Genomic DNA, 22,995 nt, shown 5'->3' with positions numbered 1-22,995 from the left:
AGTATTAAGTTTGCTTTTAAATTTAAATATTAAAATTTTTTGAATAAATTTCAGAAACTCTTGTAAGACTTTCAGATATTCTTGGATTAGTCGTAGAAATAGTTTCAATATTTTTTGTTTTTGATTCATTTTTTGAAATAGCATTAATTGATAATTCTTCTGATATTGTACTATTATATTTATTTATATCAGATTGTATAAAAGAAACCATTCGTTTGTAATATACTAACCATAATACAATTGCTCCAGAAAGAACAATGATATGTATAATCCAAACAAGTTTTAAACCTGCATAATCAAAAACAAATCCTATTAATGGTGGTGATATCATTTGAGAAATACCCTTTGACATATTAAGTGTACCTTGTTCAAATGCCTGCCTTCTTGGTCCAATTATTTTTGAAAATAATGTATTTAAACAGATATTTATAGAACTATAGGTACTACCAATCATAATTGTATGTGAAATATAGTATAAATAAGGATTACAAGGTGATAATTCTTTACACCATAAATATCTTGCTACATTACATCCAACAAATGAACTATTAAATGAGTTACCCGGTGAGTAATAAGTTATAACATTTTTGTAAAAACCATAAGGATATGTAATAAAATGAAATAAAAAAGCAGATAATGTACAAATGATAATTGTATTGCGTAATGAAATACTTAAAATATAATAATTATAAATAAATTTGTATATACTTACTATTTTTCAATGTTAACAAACACAAATAATAATGCTGTTAAGAGTGCAATAATGGCCCTACCTGTATTAACTAAACTAATTACATTAATTGATTCTGTTGTTGTGTATGAAAAAACAGACATTGATATAACTGCAGCTAATGTTTCAAGATTTGTTGAAATAAAAGTTTGACAAAATCTTGTTATATAACATAATAATACAGCTATACGATCATATGGTGGAAGTGATATATCATTATCTTCATCTTTTACTAAAATATCAACATATATTTCTTTAAAAATATATAATACAAGGATAAAATTTATGACAACAAATAAGATAGATACAAGTGCTGGTAGATTAAACATATGAATCTGAAAAAATCCAAATACACTATATCCAGGATATCCTAAAGGTGTAAATAATAATTGAAAAGCAGGTCCTAAATTAAATTTCAATTAAAAAAAAAAAATATTAAAAAATTACCAATAAATGCTCCAACAGCCATTGATCCTGTAATGTATGCAATACATTTTGATCTATCATCTGGTGAGCTTGCTCCAGATATGTATGCTTTCATTAAACTAACATTACTAGCCCCAATACCAGTAATAAATCTTCCAATTAATAAAAAAATTTTTCTATTAAATGGAATTATTTCTACATAAAAATAAACTAAATTTCCAAAAAATTGACAAAATAATCCAAAAAATAGTAATATTTTTATTTGTTTAATTTTATTACTTAAATATCCCATTATAGGAGAAAATAAAACATTTCCAATACTATATGATGCTATAATAAGTCCATAAAAAAATTCTGTAGCATTTGGATCAAGCTAAAATTAAAATTTTTTATTTAACTTGCCACACTTACAGTTTTTAGAAATTGATTAGTAGAAGAAAAGTAAAGTGTAAACTGTACAGCTGATGAAAATGCAAGAAGGCATATTACATGAATAGAACTCCAGGCAGTTTCTTTTTTTTTATTATTAATTATTATATTATTTTCATTACTAGTTAGTATTTTTGTCATTTTTAATATTTAAATATAATATTTTTTTAATAAAATAATATTCATGTAATTTTATATTAATTTTAAATAAACCTATAAAAGATTTTTATTATTTTGAATAGCTAATAAATGTATAATATTTAACTATTATAAAAAAATTAAATAATTATAATCTTTAATATTAATTTGATTATGCAAAAATAAAAATAAACTGTACATTAAATAATGATTAAAAAACAATTAAAAAAATGTACTTTATATGTGGTGAATTCTAACTTTTAAAGAAAAATCATATCATATTTAAAAGCTGATTTATATAATATATATTTCTTGCTTTTATTTAAATCATTAATAATCCATAATTTTAATTAAATACCATACCAAATGTTTATATAATATTTAAATTAAAACATTTTAATATTTTTTAAAATTAAATCATAAACTTTATTATATAAGAAATTTTCATAGATTATCTTTTTCTAAATAATATTTATTTATTATATTAATAATTAAGTATAATAAATCATCTTTTAAACTTTAATTTTATTGTTTCTGGATATTTTTAACTATATGATTAATTAATATGTTGATTTGTGTACAAGTTGATTATTCATAAATTTAATTAAAACTTTTTTCAATAGTTTAAAACTAAAAATATTAGAACTAGTTCCTTCATGATTGCATAAATATTTATTTAACTTGTAATAAAAAATTTTTTAATAAATTAAAAGTTTCTTTATAATTAGAAAAAAATTTCATTTACCATTGTTGTAAATAGTAATATTTGAAAAAAAAATTATGTTTATCATAGAAAATCATTATATTATAAATTATTATGTAACAACTAAAGAAATTTTTTGAACATCTACTATTATCTATCTTTAATCTTAAATATTTACAACGAAAATAAGAATTTTTACATTTAAATGGCAAAAAGTTTTTTAATTAAAAAACTATAATAATAAAATATAAAAAACTATGCCGCCAGCAGGGGTCGAACCTGCGACCTTGGGCTTATTAGACCCACGCTCTAACCGACTGAGCTATGGCGGCTTGAAAATGGACAATTTTTATTTATAAAATAGTTAATAGAAATATTCTAAGAAAAAAATGTCGTTGTAATTCTAGTTAAACATTAATTCTTATTTAATTAATTAATTTCTGATTATCACAAAAGTATTATATTATTAACATATTTTTTTGCCTCACTTTTATTATTTTTAAATTTAATTTCAATAAAATATGTAAAGCACATTTATATATTAGTGTTAATTAATTTAACAAAATTTGTATTTTTACTTGAAAAGTATTAAAATTATGTATATATATACTATAATTATAAATAATTTTTACATTTTTAAAAAATATGGCTATCAAAAAAAAATTTTTATTTCTAAATAATTTTCCCGAATAAAATTTTTATAATTTTTATCCTAGAATTTTAGACTTTTGACATATATATTGAAATAATCTTTTTCTCCAGTAAGCAAAAATAATTATTCTTTAATCTTTCAAAAAAAATATTTTCAAATTTTATTTATTTAAATAATTCTCATATAAAAATATTTTATTTTTTATTATTTATTTTGCTTATCATCTAAATTAAAAAATTATATAATTATAATTAAAAATTTTATATTATAAAATATCCTGTGAATTTTCCATAATTAAAATATTTTTTCATATAAACATATTCACCATCAATGGTAACATTTTCATAATTTCATGATAATATCAATTTTCAAAGAAATAAATTTATCAATATTTTTAAAAAGTGAGCATATATAACAAAAAATTAAGTCAAATAAATATGATCTCGTGGTAAAGTCGAAAGTCCAATTTTTCATATACCAACGTTCAACTGCATTAACTAAATAGAATATGGTTTTTTTTATTGTATAATATTCAATGTTTTGTTCAAATTTTAATATCTCTTTTTGATTGATTCAATAAATTTATTATGTTATCCTCTTTTATATATTTCTTATATTTGTATTGGATTGTAATTTTATGGTTAAGTGGATTTGTAATTATTTTATCTAGTTTTGCTTTTTCTACTGGTATTGGAGAATGGTCAGTAGGTATATTATGTTGGTTTTTTAAGTGGGCTAGTAAAATTCATGAAAATTTGGAAAATAATATACTTGAGGATGAATTTAATGATCAAAATCATAATTGTATTGATAAAAATGGGTTTAAAAGAAAATTATCAATGAATAGTTTAAAAATTATAGAAAGAAATGCATTGGAAAATTTAAAATCCAAATTGTTTGAAGAAAGTAGTGAGGGTGAATGTACTATAAATGAAACTGGACAAAAAATTATCACTGATTCCATTGATTTTATAACGGTAAAAAAAAACCTATTTTTTGTAAATAATTTTTTTTTTATTAAGGCTGGTTTTGAAGTAATAATAGATGATGAAGTTACATCTCGTTTTAAGGCAGAAACTTTAGTTTCATGGAATTTACTTTCAAGAACAAAAAATAAATACATTTATGTAAATTGGAGGGTAACATTAGTATGGGTTTTAGGTTGGATTACACGATATACTATATTACTTCATATACGTATGACTATTTTTTTATTTGGTCTTTGCCTCCTGATAATTTCAACAGCTCTTATTGGATTTTTACCAAGTAATTGGTTTAAACGATGGTTAAATGTGAAAGTTATGTTAATGTGTTTAAGAATATTTTCTCGTTCATTTGGATCTGTAATACGTTTTCATGATCGTCATAATAAACCTAAAAGATCTGGTATTTGTGTAGCTAATCATACATCACCTATTGATATTATGATATTATCATGTGATAATTGTTATGCTATGATAGGCCAAAAACATTATGGATTTTTAGGTTTTCTTCAAAAAACATTAAGCCGTTCAACAGACCATATATGGTTTGAGAGAAGTGAATCAAAAGATAGACTAGCTGTTATTAAAAGAATGCAAGAACATGTAGATGATTATAATAAACTACCAATAATTATATTTCCAGAAGGTACTTGTATAAATAATACATCTGTTATGCAATTTAAAAAAGGTTCATTTGAGATTGCTTCAACAATCTATCCCATAGCTATGAAGTATGATGCTCATTTAGGTGATGCATTCTGGAATAGTTCTAATGAAGGATGGATTAAATATTTATGGATGATGATGACGTCATGGACAATAATATGTGATGTTTGGTATTTACCACCAATGATTAAAGGAGAAAATGAATCTGCAGTTAATTTTGCAAAAAGAGTTAAAAAAATAATTGCTAATAAAGGTGGTCTCGTTGATTTAGAATGGGATGGTCAATTAAAAAGATCTAAAGTTTCAGAGAAATTAATTAATGAACATCAAAAAATTTATTTTGATCATTTGAAACGTAAAGGTTCTTTTACCTGTTTTAGTACATAATTTTTATTTATAAAAAAAAAATAAATTTAAAAGGAAGTTAATATCAATATTCTTATACAAAATAAAAAGTATCACAAGTCAATATTTTTAATAAAAAAAAAAGTTATATTTATATATATATATTTTTTTACACTAAAAATTATAACTTCACAGATTACTTTTAAAGATTTTATAAAAAATATTAATTTCAAAAATTAAATTATAGTATTTTTAATATTTATTTTACAATACATTAATATCTTGTTTAATTGAAAAGTTTTTATTTTCTGTAGTTGTTTTCCTTGAAATAGGGAGATGACAAAGATTGTCAAAAGAGATGTGCAGTTTCGATGTCTCTTGCAATCTCTGGGAACAATGATGACCGTATAGTTCAGCTGATAAGTCTGTGCTGAATATCAAATTTAGTCTTTCACCCCTATCTGACAATTCCCACTTATTTTTGATTTAAGAAAAAAATAAAATAAATATTAAATTACTAGACTACGTCTAACAACTGTGCAATTTACTGGATAAGTTGTATCTGGAAGTCTTTCCTTTTTCCTTATTTTTTTAAAAATAAATTTTCTGATTGGTGTTGAAACGTATAACAATATCCAGGTACCTGGAAAGATTGATAAATCATTAACAATTGGAAATATCATAACCATAATATAAAAATTGTCATATTGTGCATTTTTACTAAAATAACCACTAACATACTGGAAAAAAAAAGATCATATTAAAAAAATAAAAAAAATTTAAACATACGTTATCAATTCCTAGAATTAATTGTCCAATAAAACTAATAAATGCTGTTAAAAAGAAATTGCGTTCTCGGATAAAATTAAATTTTGTTTTTACATTACCATTACCATTTATTTTATTACTTCCTTTACTTATTTTTACTAAAATTAATAATGTAGACATATTAATTAAAAGACTTGCAAAAATAAAAATAAAAGTTAATATGCTCATTATTAAAAATGAGTTATACCATGCTGCATAATTCGTTATCCATTTTGCTCTAAATCCAATTTTTATATTTGATGAATTTTGTAAAACATAACACATTTTGTCACATAAAATTGGCCATGTTAAAATAAGTGGTAACAAAAAAATTGTTATCAAAGAGAATGGCAATAATTTTTCCCATAGAAATTTATGTTTAATAGGATAAGCTAATGAAGTAAATCTATTGAAACTAAGAAAAAATGTTCCAACTAATTGACAAACATTTGAATATGTTCTTAAAAATTCTAATATTCTTACATCAGTCTTATTTATATAAAGATTATAGTAGATATTTAAAAAAATTCCATAATTAGGAAAACGATGATGAAGTGTAAATGCTAAATATGATAATATATCAATAATTCCATTCCAAAATAGTAATGAATAAAATGTTGAATTAAAATTATTTTTCATTGAAGGTAAAATTAAAATTATTTCAATAGTTATTAAAAGAATTAATGATGGAATTTCAAAAATACAAGCACAAATAAATATTATATTTTGATATATCATTATTTAAAAGTATATAAAAAAATATCTAGTTATTCATAAATCATTTTGTAAAAGTTTACATAACATAAATTATAATTAACTTTTACTTAACTTTTTTATACTAAAATAATTGAATATTATATTACTAATAAACAAAAATATTTTATATAAAAGTATTAAATAATTTCAAAATTTAACTTTACTTATGCGGACAATTTAATACCCATAATAATATTTAAATTAAAGTAGTTTTCAGTGTAACTTGTGAATTTTAATATATTTAAAATAGTTTTTCACAGGGTTGTTAACAACTTTCTGTTAATATAATTAAATTATTAAAATAGCTATTATTTATAATATAAATAGACATTATTTAAATTGTGATTTAATTATGACATAATTTATTTTTAAATAATTTATTTTTTTAAAATAAATTTTTTAAACAAGTTAAACAATTTTTTTTTTAGTTAAAGAAAATATTATCAAAATTTTTATATTTTCTATTTAAATTTTTGCATACATGACTGGAATCGTTGCCTACATCTTTTATGTTCCTTCAACTTTGATTTGTTTGCTGTTTTTGGTCTTGTGCCACATTTTCTACATACATGTTTTGTCTTGATATTACAAACACCTTTTTTATGAGGTTTCTTAGATGACTTTGTTATTTGTTTCTTTATACGTTTTGTAACTTTCTTTGTTGTAACTTTTGTAACTTTCTTTTTTGTAACTTTTGTAACTTTCTTTGTTGTAGCTTTTGTTACTTTTCTTGTTTTTTCTGTTTTTTTTACCGGTTTATTATGTACAACTGGTCTTTTGGTAGTTACTGGTTCAGAAATAGAACCACCTCTTTTTATTTCATAATGATGTAAAATAATTTTTTCATTATAAAATCTACTTTCTGGATGAACATAACCATAAAATGAAAATATTGGTAATTTTGATACTTCTTCACTACTTCTAATTGAATAATAATCACTCTTCTCAATTGGACTTGAATCTTTAGGTAAAAATATACGAATTGTTGGAAGTACAATACTACCCTTTCTAATAGGTAACCAATCAGTAAATGTATAAATATGAAGTGTACGTTTACGATCATTTTTTTCACCAATATATTTATAATATAATTGTGGACCATATGTATAATGATTATCAAAATCAATATTTTTAGGTAATGGTGCAATATCAAATGAAATAACAGCATTTGAATTTTTTTCCATAAAAGCTCTAGGAATTCTATCATTGATTCTATTTGGTGATTCTTGTTTAAGTTTTAATGTTTCAAGTTTTAAGACATATGGTTGAATACAATAATAACATAAATGTTGAGGATATTTATTAGTTTTGTGATTAAATTGTAATGGAGCAACATCTTGTTCATAAACAGCAGTAGGTAATTCTAACATTTTTACTTTAGCTTCAGGTAAGAAGAATCTATTATTTTTAGATATATAAATATATGGTACTTCATATAACATATTTCTTTCATGAATATCATTCCATTGTGCTAACATAAAGATTTCTAATTGATATTTTAATGATGTTGGTTTATCTTTTTTAATATATCTATAAAATATAACTCTCTTATCACGATATCCAGCTGTATTTGGTTTCATATTGTAAGAAAGATAAACTAAATCATACTTGTGTTCAATATTATCTTGAGTCTTTTTTAAATAAATTGTTGGTCTACTATTAATTTCTTTTGTTGGTATTGATTTTATAGTATTTTCTAAAGTTTCACTTCTTGTTCTTATAAATGGATATGTTATTTGAGGATATTTTCCATCTTTAAAACAACTAATTAATCCTGTAATATCTTTATCATTATATTTCTCCGCTCCAGGGAAAATTCCCTCTGGTGGTAATGGATATTTACTATCACCATTGATAGCATAAACTTCTGGTAATGTAAATTTAAAGTTTTTAACCATTTCCCAATCAACATGATAATATAATGTAAAAACAGGAATTGTTGCTTGATGAAGTTTTCTTGTAACAAAACCATAATAAATTGTTGGTTTTGTTGGTGGAGTAGTTTTATTAGCCATTGGAAGAACATCAATACTTATGTCTTTGTCATCTCTTGGTCTAACATAAATTGTTGGATTATTATTTTTTCCAACAGTTGGAATGTCATCTGTTGGTTTTAATTTTTCAGTTTCAATAGTATATTCTGGTTCAGCAAATGGATTTGTACAATCATCTGGATAACCATTTTCTTTATGTTGTTGTAATAAACAATCTAATTTATTCATACCTTCTGGAACTCCAAGATATTCTACCTTAGCATTTTTTTCAATAAGATCATCATTTTTATCAATATAAAGATATGATGTTTGGTAGAATTTGTTACCCTTTAATATAGCTTCAAATGGAGCATAAATATATAAATATAGAATATATTTAACTTCAGTTGTTTTTGGTGTTTTTTTATGACTATAAAATATAACTTCATTATCAGTAAATTTCTTAGTATTAGGTGTCTCATTATTATTTAATTTTACCATTTCAACTTTTGGCTTCATTCCATTATTATATTTTGTTTTATAAATTGTTGGTCTATTATTTATATATACTGTGGGAATTTTCTCATTTTTTTCCAAATAATCTAATGAAATTGTTAAACCTGGATATTCTATAGCTGGATATTGATTTTTATCATGATTATAATTTGATATTAATTGTTTTGGTATTTCTAAATGTTTACCACCCTCTTGAATACCTAAATATTTTTTAATAATTTCAAAGTTTCCAATTGTATTTGGAATATAAATATATATATCAGGAATAAATATATCTCTTTTTTCAACAGCAACCCAATTATTATAAATATAAAAAGTAATTTGATGTGTAAAAACATTTTTAATATCATCATACTTTTTATTAATATTCATTACTCTTTTAATTTGATACCACATATGTGGTTGATTTCCAAGTTCTGTAAAACTAGGAGATGTTGTAGCATTTATTGGATGTGATTTATAATTATACTTAAGATTAATAGAACTACGAGGACGTTCATAAATAGTAACAAACAAATTGTTATTTCTAGATTTTTTTGGAATATCTTCAGATGTTGGTAAAGTAAAAGTATCTACATGATGAAGTGAATCATCAAAGTAATTAAGTGGTTGATTTGTTATCATTCCATTAGAGTCACTTGATACAATCGCTGGAGAAATAATTTTATCATCAAATGGACATTTCATAAATTTAGATTTAACATCATTACTAATAATTGGATCAGTTGGATTAACCATAATATATGCTGTTTGGAAGTAAGCAGATCCATCTATTAATTTGTCATATGGTGCTTGAATATACAACATTAATGTAAACTTTGGATCTGTATCATTAAGATTAACATACTTATAATAAACATTTTCTTTATTATTTTGTTTATCATTACTTTCTTCTTTTGGTTCTTGATTAATTTTTAATTTCATAATAGATATATCTGGATACGTTCCATCTAAATAACTTTTCTTATACATTGTTGGAATAAATTTATTATTTATTGGTGGTAATGTATTAAGTTTGTTAAGATATGATAAATCAAGTAATAATCCTGGATAAGAGAAAGAACTATATTTATCTTTTGAATGATCATAATATGAAATACATGGTTCTGGGGAAGTTTTACTATCTAATTCTGAAAAATCACCAATATTTTTAATTGATGGTTTTGAATCAACATAAGGATGATTTTTTGGAATATAAACATAAACTTGTGGAAGAATAATTTGCCTTCTTTCTACTTTATACCATGGTGCATAATAATATATTTTTAATTTATATTTTGGATCATTTTCTGAATTTTTCTTTATTTCCATAAATTGATAATAAATAATTGGTTGATCACCATCTCCAAGACCATTTGGTTCATCTTTATTATTCCATAATTTTATTTGTGGTATTACATCATTTGATGTTCTTGATCTAATATAAATTGTTGGTTCATTATTTTTACTACTTCTTGGAATTGTATCTTTAGGGTTTAATGTTTTAGTTTCAAGTTTATAACCTTTATCTTCATATGGATTATTGACATCTGGATAATTAGTATTGTTATTATTTTCATAAAAAGCTTGTTCAATAAGTTTTTTCTTTGGTCCTAGTATACCAAAGAAAGATAATTTTGCTGGTTTATTAATAAGTGGATCATCTGTTTTAACATAAATAAATGTTGTTTGTAAAAACTTTTTAAATGATAAAACATCATGGAAATCTTCAAAGAATGTAATTTCTAAATTATATTTCATTGATGTAGGTTTTTCTCTAATATATTTATATAATATTGTTTTATCATCTTGATTAGACATACTATTAATTTTTTTATCATTATTAAATTCAATAAGTGTAGCCATACTCTTAGAACCATTTGGGAATGATTTTTTATATATTGTTGGATATTTAGTTAAATATTCAGTAGGTGGTGATTGATTAGCTTTAATATGATCCATTTCAACTTTTAAACCAGGATATAAAATTTCACTAAAGTTGTAGGAATCATGATTATAGACTGAGACAAATCCTTCTGGTGATTTACCATTTGGAAGTGTTTCAAATGATCCAAGATAATTAATGATTGGTTTCTTATTTACAAAAGTATGATCTCTTGGTACAATAACATAAAGATCAGACAATAAAATTTCTCTCTTTATAACTTTGTCCCATGGTGCACTAACAAAAATAATAAAATCATATTTCTTTTCTTTACCAGAAGTTTTTTCAAATTTAATAAATACTGTTGGCTCACTAGTACTTTTTGGTTCTTCATTCTTTTTTAATTCTACAAATTTAAATCCATCACCTCTAACTCTTTCATATATAGATGGTAATCCACGGTAACCTTCTGTTGGAACAGTATGAGTTACTTTTTCAATTCCACTTTTTAATAAAGCATCAATAACAATACCATCAGGATAATTTTCATTAGAATAATCTTCAATAACACTATGTTTTAATGCATCATGAGTATTTTCATCTTGATTAAGATATGTTACAATAGCTGGTTTTTTTACAAGTTGATCTTGAATATCAATAAATAAGAAAATATTATGATTTTCAAGTTCTTTATTTTGATATAGTTTCCATGGTCCATCAACAAATAATTGAAGACTATACTTTCTATTATTCATTGGGAATTTAACATAAGTATAATATATTATTGTTTCATCATTTTTTCTTTCTTTATTCATTTTTATTTCTCCAGTAAATGGTATTAATGTAATCTTTGGTTTATTTCCATTTTCATCCATTTTTTTATATAATGTTGGATATTTTTTATAAGTTTCAAGTGGTACATCAGCATTTGCCTTAACATATTTAAGCATTAATTTTAATCCTGGATAAATAATTGGTGTATATGCTTTTGATGGATGATGATAAGTTGAAATCACTCCTTTTGGAGCTTTTTCTTCAGGTAATAATGAAAAATCTCCAATATATTTAATAATTGCAGGATCTTCATAATATTTACTTGGTTTTGGTATATATGCATAAATATCTGGAACAATTATTTCTCTATTAACAATTTTATTCCATGGAGCATAATAATATATAATTAATTGAAGTTTACCATTAGATTTCTTATTAAAATTATACATAATTGTTGGTGTATCTCCTAAATCTGATGACAATTCTTCTTCATTCTTTAATTCTTTTGTATTAATTTTTTTATCATAATAACCTCTTTTTTTAATATAAACTGTTGGATGATTTTTTTTAGCTTCTGATGGTACTATATCATCTGGTTGAAGATATACAAATTCAACATTTTTAATTTTTTCACAAAATTTACAATCAATATTTAATGGGAATGATGGATTATTTTCAATACACATATTACCTGTATATGGAATAATATCACTAGGTATATTAATAAATTCTATATTAGCTGGTTTTGTAACTAAATAATTATTTTTATCAATAAATACAAATAATGTTTGGAAATAATATTCAAGATCATTACTAGATGATGATATAATTAATTCCCAATTTGCATAAATATATAAATATAATTTATATTTTTCTTCATATGCAGATGGTTTCTTATACATATAAAATATTACTTCTTTATTTTTATATTTTGTTATATCAGGATTTTCACCTTTTTTTAATTTTATTAAATGTAATATAGGTTTTGTTCCATTACCAAACTTTTTTCTATAAATTGTTGGTTGATTATTTATTTCTATATTTGGAATAGGTAAATCACTATCAATATATTCAACATTAAGAGATAATCCTGGATAAATAAATTTATCATATTTATTATATGTATAAGAATAACCAGGTATTAATTTTGTTTTACTAATATTATCAATTCCACCAAAAGTTTTATCAATTTCATTTTTATCTCCAATATATTCAATTGAAATTTGTGGTTGAAGGAATAAATGATTTCTTGGTATATATATATACATTGGTGGAATAAATGATTGTCTTTTAGTAATTTGTTTCCATGGTGCAGAATAATAAATCTTAAAAATATATTCTTTCTTATCATTCTTTTCAACACGATAATATAATATAATTTTATTTTCATCTGTTACTAATTTTTTTTCATTATTTGATTCTAATTTTATAACAGTTGTTGGAAGAACTTTATCATCAGATTGTTGAATAAATATTGATGGATGGAATGATTTAACTCCTTCTGATGGTTTTTGACCTTTGGCTAAAGGAGAAACATTTAATCTAATTATTGATGCAATTTTATCAAAATTAGGATTATTCTCATCTGGTCTAATAATAACAATTATTGGTTTCTTTTCTTCTGGTATATTTTCAGGTATTTTAATAAACTTTTTAATTACCACTGAATCAATATATTGACTTGATGGAATTTTAATAAAAATAACAGAAAGTTCTATTTTTCCTTCTATAAATAGATTCCATGGACAGTATACATTTAATTCAATAGCATATTTTATATTATTATGATTTCGTTTAACATATCTATAGAAAATTAAAACATTTTTTGAATTGTTAATTTTAATATCAGATGGTTCATTAATATGAATCAATTCAACATCAATTTTTCTTCCAGAATATATTTGAGGATTTGGAACATAAAGAACTGGATATGTTGGTTTACCTATATTTGGAAGACTTTCTTCAAAAACAATAAGATCCATAGGTTCATTTGGTTGTGGATGTGTATATACTGGATATCTATCCATTTTACCATTTGTAATTATAATAGGATTCAAATGATCTGGAAAACCAATTGGACGTTTAATCCAATTAACTTGACATATTGGATTAAAGTATTTATGATGATGTGGTGTATATACAAAAGTAGTTTCTGGTTTTGTATCATTTCTTAAAAGTGAATGCCATGGTACATAAACATCTAATATTAAATTATATTTTCCATTTGCCATTATTTCATAACTATAATAAATAACTTCTTTATTGGAGAAATTATTAACATCAATAGGGGCATTTCTATCTGAACGATAGAAGAAAATTATTGGTTTTCCTCTTTTATATATACCAACACGACCATAAATTGGTGAAGCTGGAGGTATTTCATCTGATGAGATATATTTTATCATTATATTAACTTCTGGACTATAATTTTCAATATATTGTAAGATATTCCAGTCATATGGAATAATAAATACTGGTGGATATGGATTTGGTGAATTTAAATAGAAAATAGAATCTGGTCCAAAAATAATTTTATCTTTTGAAGCAGAAACATAAAATTGTGGAAGTTTTTTATTTTCTTTTGATAACATATCCCATGGTACATAAGTAAAGAATATCATTTTAAAAATATGTGGAGCTTCAGGAATAGTTAAATATTTAACAAATATTTTAATCTTTTTATCTAATCCATTAATAGATGGTATATTTGTTCCATTATATACTTCAAAGATATAATCAATTGTTGGTGTTCCACTATGTGGTACATATATAATAGTATCTTCAGTAGAAGGATTTGGTCTTCCAATATTTGTATCATATGTAATGATTTTTATTCCATTACCAGGATATGATGTTGGAATTACTTGTACTGGTGGTGGAATTGTTGTAGTTGTAGTTGTTGTTGTAGTTGGTTTAACTGTTGTTGTTGGATAAACCCATTCAATTTTATTTGATGGACAAGAAACAATTATACATTTATCTTGAGGAATATTTTTTGGTCTATTTAAATAATTAATTTCAATTTTTCTAGCAAATTTTCCAGTTCTTGGTACAACAAAATATACATTAGTACATTGATATTCTTTTTTATCAACTAATAAAAATGGAACTTGATAATATAATGTATATTGAAATCTTCCATCAACTGTTGTAGTTGTTGAATAATAAACAACTTCATTATTAGAATTAGCTTTAGGATTTGGTGATTCACCATTTTGTAAATAAATAATTTGGAATTTAGATGGTCCTTGTTGTGGAATTGGTTTCCAAATTGTTGGTCTCCAGTCAATTGGAATTGCTCGTGGTAACATATTTATAAATTGAAGATATATATTAGTATCAACATTATAATCTTTAGTATATATTCCTAATTCAGGATTATACATACTAATAAAGTTTCTTTGGAAAGCAACATTTTGTAATGGATTTAAATAAAATACATTATCAGATCTTATGAAAATTTTTTTGTGATCTGGTCCAATAACATTAACTAAAGGAAACTCTAATCCCATTTTTGTAATATGTTGCCATGGAATAAAAACATATAATTTTACCTCATACTCCTCATTAGTAGTTGGAAGTTTGACAAATTTAACAAAAATATATATTTTTCTATGAAGACCATCAATACTTGGTGATCCAGTTCCTCTAAATTCTTCAATTTCATATTCACAAACCATTAAAGAATTTTTACGAACAAAGAAAGTTATATCATTTTTAGTATGACTTTTTGTTGGTACTGAATTTCCTGAATAAAGTGGATAATTAATAACACCTGGTTTTGGTGGAACAGCAATTATTGCTTGACTTGGTTTTCCAGGATAAAGTGGTACTTGTGGCCATTCTTTTACACCAAATGGTGCAACTAAAACAACTGGTTTTTTGTATGCTGGTACACTTTCAGGACATTCAATATATTCAACATAAATATTTTGATCAAAATTTTCATTTGGTAAAACAATGTATAAATTTTTTAATGTTAATTTATTGTTTATGATATCACTCCATGGTGCATACAAATAAAATGTATACAAAATTTTTTCATCAGAAGTTTTAGTTACAGTATAAAAATATACAGTTTCTCCAATATATGGTTTTGTATTTGTTTCATTAACATTATGAATTTGAACAAAAGTAATTGGTGATTGATTTGGATTATATAAAACATAAATTGTTGGTTTATTATAAAAAGTTTTAACTAATGGAAGTGATTCTTCATGATCATGATAAACAATATCAAATGATGTTTCATAATCATAATTGTTAACATAACTAATTGTATATGGATTATATACATAAATGAATTTTGTATTATATTGTTGAAGATAAATAATACTTTCAGTAGTAATAATTTGTTTTTTATAATTATCAGGAATTATATAAATTTTTGGTAACATACAATTATTATCTTTACATTTTTCATAAAGTGAAACAAAAAATCTAAAGAAATATTTATCCTTACTTCCTTTCATTTTTATCATTTTTATATAAATAGTAACATTATCACTATTTGATGATACAATTGGAACAACATCCTTATTATTTTTAATTACTTCAAAATTAATATTTTGAGATTTTGATTTAACATAAATTGTAATATGATCTTTATAATAAGTAGTTTTTGGTATAATATTTTCTATTATTGGTGCAACAATTATTCCAGGTATAAGTTTTGATGCTTTATAAATATAATTAACTTTAAATTCTGGTTTTGGTGTTGTTGTTGTAGTTGTTGTTGTTGTTAATATTGGCCATTGACCAGATGAAAGTAAAATTATAACATATCTATTTGGTGGATTAAAAGTAACAGGATGATTAATAAATGTATAGTCAATATTTTCTTCAAATTTTATTCCTTCAATTTTTGGGAAAACAACAAATAATCTTGTTAATTTATATTCTTTTGTTACAATCTTACTCCATGGAGCATATATTTCAAATGATAATTTAAAAACATTTTTATTAACTTGAATTATTCTATAAAAAATAACTTCTTTACCAGTATAAAATTCATAATTAGCCTTTTGATTATCAAAAAGATATACAATAGAACATGTATTATCATTAAATTCTTTATAAATTGTAATAGAATTATCTATTGATTTTACTGGTGGTTTAGAATTTTTAGGAAAATATTGTAACATGACAGAAATTTGAATAAAGTATTCTTTAATATATATATTAGAATCTGGATTATATGGTAAAATAAATATTGGTTGTTTATATTCTACAGGTGGTTTAATAAGATATATAATATTTGCTGGTGATATAATATATTTATTATAATCAGGAGATATTATTCTTAATTCTGGTAATTCTAAATTATTTTGAATAATATGATTCCATGGAACAAATACATAAAACATTATGTTATACTTATTTTCAGTTTCAAATATTTTTACAAATTGTATAAATATAACAATTTCTTTACTATCTGTTGGAATTTGTGGTTTTTCTCCAATATTAAGATAAATAAATTTATGATTAATAACTTTTTGTGAATTACTTTTTGTAATATAAACAGTAATTGAATTTTCAATAATTTTTGTTGGAGGAACAGATCCTTGTTCATAAATAACTGAATAAAGACCTCTTTCTTCAATTGATTTTGGTTTAAAAATACATATAGTTGGATTAATTGCTGGTAATGTATTAATTTCAATATCTTTATTATTAAAAGTTGTCAATTCTGGAAGTTTACTTCCTGGTGAAACTATATAAATTTGTGGTTTAAGACTATCTCTTAATGTTGATGGTTCACTAATATATCTCATTTCAACATGTGATTCAAGAAGACTATTAGTAGCTGGAATAATAATATAAGCATTAGTTGCTTTAATATCTTCTGAAGCAATAAGATTATAAGGTCCATAATAATGAAGAATAATTTTATATTTTCCAGAGGTTGATTTTGTTAACTGAACAAATATTACTTCTTTATCAATATATTCTGAAATATCCATTTTACCAGATTCATCAACATAAACTACTGAAACACAAAATGTATTTTTATTTTTACAACGGAAATATAATGTTGGCATGTTATCTTTTGCTACAACTGTTATATCATCATAGATACTTGTATAGACAGTTTTAATTTGAACACCAACAAATTCCCATATAGAACTAATATAACTTGTTATTTTTGGGAAAAGATTGATATCAAAATTTTTTGGAGCTCCAATTACATAGACACTAAGAGTTCTATAAAGAAGATTATTTGATGGATTAGTGAAAAAATATGACTTTCTTAATACATATTCTTTATCCATAATTTTTTTCCATGGAGCACAATAATTAACAAAAAATTTATACTTATTAAATTCATTAAGCATTGTATAATAAATAATTTCATGATCAGAAACATCTTTACATTCACCACGTTCATTTGGTCCAAGAGGTTTAACTAAAATAGATACACGTTCTCCATGTGATGCTTCTCTAAAAAGTGTTATTTGATTGTTAATTCCACTAACTGATGGTTTTTCTCCAATACCTATTAATACAATCTTAAGTTCATATCCCATAGTTGTTGGATTAATTTGTTTTGATATATCCCAATTATCTACATATTTTTCTTCAGTTACAGTTTCTTGTCTAAAGAAATGTTTCATATCTAAATTTCCTGGATTTGTTAAGAAAGTCATTTTAAATTTTGAAACAAGTCTATGTTCTTTTGGTGTTGTTTTATAAGTAAGTTGTGGTAAATATGTTCTCATAGTTGACATCATTGTAACCGGAAAATATACAATAAATTCTAATGAATAACTATCTGAAACTGATTCCGGAACATATTTATACATTAAAATAATATCATCAGTATTTTTTCTTATCAAATCAAACTCATAATATGTACTAATATTTAAACTATCTGTTGGTTTAATTTTATATAAAATAAAACGAGAATTACATGGTTTATCTTTTGGATAAACAACATTCAAAGATGGTTTATTATTATCTACAACTTCTTGAATTCCCTCAATTCCTTCAGTCAATAGTTTAATACTTGATGGATAATTTGAGGCATTAGAAAATTGAAATAATAAAAGCAGACAAACTATTGAAGAAACTTTCCATTTATGAAAAGTCTTCATTTTTAAACAATACAATAAATCATTTTTTTCTTTCACTATTTAAGGAAAAATTTTTGTAAACATTATTAAATTAAATATCTATTAAAAAGACAAATATTTTCATTTCACACGAATTAATTTCTTTTCAACTTCGGAAAAAATATATAAAACAAATATATGACAAAAATTATATTTATAATATTCAAAACTTTTTAATTTTTTTCAAAATATTAAAAAGTTAAATAAATTTTTATAGCATTTATTTCTTTATTACTTTTTAAAACTGTCAGCTTTTTCTAAATATTCTTTAACTTGATTAATAAGTTGGCGTGCAGAACTTTCGGTGTCGTCATCTTCTGGTTGGTAAATTGATTCAAACTCTTTTAACTCTTCTAATAAATTTAGTTTTGATGAATCAATACGATCTAAGGCATTTTGTGTCATAACATGGTTTTCCTATAAAAAAGTTATATTAAATATTAAAAATATATAAACTAACCTGAAGAACTTCAGTTGCTTTTTTAATATCATAAGGGTCAGTATCTTCTTTAGCTTTAAGATTTTCAATATATTTTTCTGAAGATGAAATTTCTTTTAAATAATATTCATAATCTTTAAGTGTTCTTTTTAAAATATTAGCTTTAATAGACAAGGCTCTTTCAGCTTTTTTAACATCCATTTTAAAATAATATCAAAGAAAAATGACAATAAGAGTAAACTTTTTCCTTGTCTGGGGAAACGACATCTGTTATTCGTTTTAAAAAAATTGGTATTAAATAGTAGTTAATTACCTCTCATGCATTAAAAATTTATATATAAAAGATGTTATATAGTATATTTTATTTAAGAATTAAAATTATAAATTAATAACAATATAAATATATAATTGTGTTTATATTACTTTCTTAAAGCTAATCTAGATAAAGCATGGTGTGCAAATTCGCACTTTAAATCATTACTTAATGTTTTATTGCATTCTAAAATAGAAAATATTTTGATACTTATTTTATCGTAAAATTCAAATCGTCCATTACTAATATTTCCGTCAAATAAAAAACATGCTTTTATATTAGTAAATAAATCTTCATATTTTTGCCATGGACAAAGAATTATATAAGCATACACCCATTCAAGACTCATTTCAATGACTTTTTTTAATTCATTATTAGATGTTAAGAAAAACAAAGTTTTGACAGAAGACAAAAGATCTTTTTTTCTATCCCATTCTTCTAACAAATGTGATGACAACAACCCAACTTTTGAAAGTCTTAATGCAACATGATTAAAATAGAATTTAGAATATTCTTCATTTCCAAGTTTAAAATATTGTTCTAAAGGTCTTTTATATCTTTTACCAAATACTTGAAGTCTTTTTTTAGAAATTTCGTTATTAGCATTTTCATCAAGTAGTGATAAATCTTCAATAAAAGGAGAAACTTCGAGAGATTTTGAACCAATATCATTGAGTTTATCTTTTGTAGGTGAGTTTAGATACATTGCTTGAATATTAGAATTCTGTACATCAAAATAAAATGGTGTGTCACCAAAAATTTCATTAATAAGTATATAACTTAATTGTTTTAAAATTTCTTCTCCTAAAAGAACTTTTATCATTTCAGTTCTAGTGGCACTAGATGACTGTCTTATACATAATTTTGAAATACAGTTAAAATATGATGTAATTGCTTTACCAATAGATATATTTGGATTTGACAATAATTGTTCAAGTAAATGTAAAATCTTTAAAAAATTGTCCATATTTTCAGGATTTTTTCCTACAAAACATATGTGAAGTGCATACTTTGGTAATATTGTCATTACTTCAGAAATTACTTTTCTTGCAATAGGAGTTGTTAATTTAATTAAAAGGTTTGTTGTACTAATCAACATTTCAAAAATTTTCTGAGGTTGTTTACTTCCAATCATTGGTAAAGCACCAATTTTTATTGCTGCAAACAGGTGTTCCTGATTAAGTGAATAAAAAAATAACTCTTCTTGTCCTAATTTAATAGGATCAACTTGTAATTTATTGTGATTTTTCATTAAAATTTCAAAACATTTTTTTACAAGCTTTAAACAAAGAAATTCAACTATATCTTTAAACTCCTTTGAATCTAATCCAAATGTATTTCGTGTCCAGTCATATAAAAATAAGAATATTTTAGATAAATACAAAATTGTAATTCTATCCTTTGTAAGTATAAAAATATCCTCCAAATATATATTCAATTTTGTAATATTTTCTTTAGTCACAAACCATGAAATGTTAGTTTTTAATAAAGTCAATAACAGTTTAAGTGAAGGATTTAAAAGAGGATAACAACTAGTAGTGGAGTTAAACAATTTTTCAAAAAGTTCAATAAACTTGAACTTCTGAAGACTTGATAGATAAACATCATCATCGAATTTTATTCTTAAATCCTTCAACGTCTCTATAGTACTTTCTAAATATTCAATCGAAATTAAAACAGAAGCTAAGGCGACATCATTTTGTTTTTTGTTCAAAAGAGTATTAAAGGTCTCGTCAAAAAATTCTGCAAGCATCTCTAAAGCATTTCCACCACTCTCCGCTACAAATAATTTCAAAAAATTTAGTCTGTTGTTTTCACAACAAAAATTAATTGAAATTTTAATAATGTCTTTAAGGTTTTTTAAACTTTTTAAATCTACTTTACAATAACCAATAATAATATGTGAAATAGACTTAAGTGTTGTTGAATCGTTAACAATATTTGTAAGAAGTCTCAGTTCTTTAGTACTAACACTATGATGAAAATTTAAAATTATATATTTGTAAAGTTCAACACATTCTTTAATTTCTTCTTCCGTTAATAATGGAATTGAATCAAGAGTTATTTGTTTGTCATATAAAAATTCTGTGTTATTTTTATTGTGACTTATTAATAGAAAAATCCAAGAACAAAGTTTATGAATTTCTTCAATTGTTATCAAATTATCTAGCATGTTTTTTCCAACTTCAAAGATATACCTCAATAATTGAACAGATTGGGTAATAGCCAACGGTGAACTAGAATATACCCACCAGTGTGCAAAATTCAAAGATAACTTGATAGCGTCTTTATCATTAAAATACACCATTTGATGCAAAAAATCTAACGATTGAAGAGTTTGAAAATAAACTTTTTTCTTTTCACAATCAGATAGAAGTTTTACATTAACGACTTTTCCAAAATATGCCCTTCTTAAATCTGCAATACACTTTAAATCATACAATGACATACTTTCTTCAAGTGAATGTGATAAATCATGGTGTTTTGATTTACACTGATGACGTGAATATTCTTTTTCAAAAGATGTTGTTAACATAATACTGAGAAACAATTCTGCTGTACCACTCTCATCGACACCAGAAGCTTGTTCTAAGAGTAGTTTAAAAACTTCCACACCAACACTAGTTGATTCAACATATTCGACAAAACGTTGAGCTAATATCTAAAAAATGTAATTGAAATAAAAGTTTATGAAAACATACGCATAAAACTTCTATTAATTCACTGAATCTTTTGTTTTTCCCCATTAAGTAACCCAATTGTATACGATACACATTTGAAATGTTGTTTTTACCAATTGACTTACTACAATTCTCTTTAGGTGATAAAAACCAATCTCCACAGTCAAAAAGCATTTCAGAAACTGAAACCAAAGGTTGAACTGAATCAGATATTGGATCATAGTCTTTTTCCTTTTTTTCACCTAAAGCACTTATCACAGATGAAGAAGTTGTAAATTTTTTAATTTTATCTTTAAGATTAGGTTTTCTTGATTTTAAAAAAGCTCCTAAACCTTTTAAAGAGTTAAAAGCAGCAGCATATTCTATATAATGACTTTCACAAATTGGTAACCATCCACCATATTTATTATTTCTATCTGATACTTTACTTGAACTTAATTTTTTACCCCATGATAAACAATTTCCATTTCTAAGTTCATGTGAATTAATAGTACCTGTTCCTTTTTGTCCAACAACACAGTAAAGTTCTAATAATGCTTCAAAAAAATCAAATTCATCCTTCCCACATTCGTCAAGAAGTTTTAAAATTAATTTGGGTGAGTAACCATTTTCTAACAAGTTGATTATTTGACACACCATTCCTGAAGAATCTCAACAAATGAATACAAATTAATTAAAATATAATAAA

The 22,995-nt window shown here is 23.5% G+C and overlaps 5 protein-coding genes across 5 annotated transcripts; 1 reads left to right on the top strand and 4 right to left on the bottom strand.

Moving 5' to 3' along the window:
* Nucleotides 1-22: 22 nt before the first annotated feature.
* Nucleotides 23-1,726, bottom strand: SRAE_2000187700 (Major facilitator superfamily and Major facilitator superfamily domain, general substrate transporter and Major facilitator superfamily domain-containing protein; the record flags this gene model as incomplete). Its single annotated transcript, XM_024652879.1, has 4 exons — nt 23-671; nt 713-1,133; nt 1,178-1,529; nt 1,568-1,726. 4 exons carry the CDS (start codon nt 1,724-1,726, stop codon nt 23-25), a joined length of 1,581 nt encoding a protein of 526 aa, XP_024506412.1.
* Nucleotides 1,727-3,665: 1,939 nt separating this feature from the next.
* SRAE_2000187600 (Phospholipid/glycerol acyltransferase domain-containing protein) lies at nt 3,666-5,114 on the top strand (the record flags this gene model as incomplete). Its single annotated transcript, XM_024652878.1, has 3 exons — nt 3,666-4,055; nt 4,101-4,707; nt 4,750-5,114. The coding sequence occupies 3 exons, from the start codon at nt 3,666-3,668 to the stop codon at nt 5,112-5,114; spliced, it is 1,362 nt and encodes a 453-aa protein (XP_024506411.1).
* Nucleotides 5,115-5,581: 467 nt separating this feature from the next.
* Nucleotides 5,582-18,856, bottom strand: SRAE_2000187500 (7TM GPCR, serpentine receptor class g (Srg) family-containing protein; the record flags this gene model as incomplete). The annotated part of the gene is made up of 3 exons (XM_024652877.1): nt 5,582-5,812; nt 5,862-6,442; nt 7,117-18,856. The coding sequence occupies 3 exons, from the start codon at nt 18,854-18,856 to the stop codon at nt 5,582-5,584; spliced, it is 12,552 nt and encodes a 4,183-aa protein (XP_024506410.1).
* Nucleotides 18,857-19,105: 249 nt separating this feature from the next.
* Nucleotides 19,106-19,514, bottom strand: SRAE_2000187400 (Tubulin binding cofactor A family-containing protein; the record flags this gene model as incomplete). The annotated part of the gene is made up of 2 exons (XM_024652876.1): nt 19,106-19,291; nt 19,335-19,514. The coding sequence occupies 2 exons, from the start codon at nt 19,512-19,514 to the stop codon at nt 19,106-19,108; spliced, it is 366 nt and encodes a 121-aa protein (XP_024506409.1).
* Nucleotides 19,515-19,732: 218 nt separating this feature from the next.
* Nucleotides 19,733-22,946, bottom strand: SRAE_2000187300 (Hypothetical protein; the record flags this gene model as incomplete). Its single annotated transcript, XM_024652875.1, has 2 exons — nt 19,733-22,288; nt 22,329-22,946. The coding sequence occupies 2 exons, from the start codon at nt 22,944-22,946 to the stop codon at nt 19,733-19,735; spliced, it is 3,174 nt and encodes a 1,057-aa protein (XP_024506408.1).
* Between the last annotated feature and the right edge of the window lie 49 nt (nt 22,947-22,995).

Source organism: Strongyloides ratti (assembly GCF_001040885.1).
Source record: "Strongyloides ratti genome assembly S_ratti_ED321, chromosome : 2".
NCBI lineage: Eukaryota > Metazoa > Nematoda > Chromadorea > Rhabditida > Strongyloididae > Strongyloides > Strongyloides ratti.
This window is presented reverse-complemented; position numbering and strand designations above follow the sequence as displayed.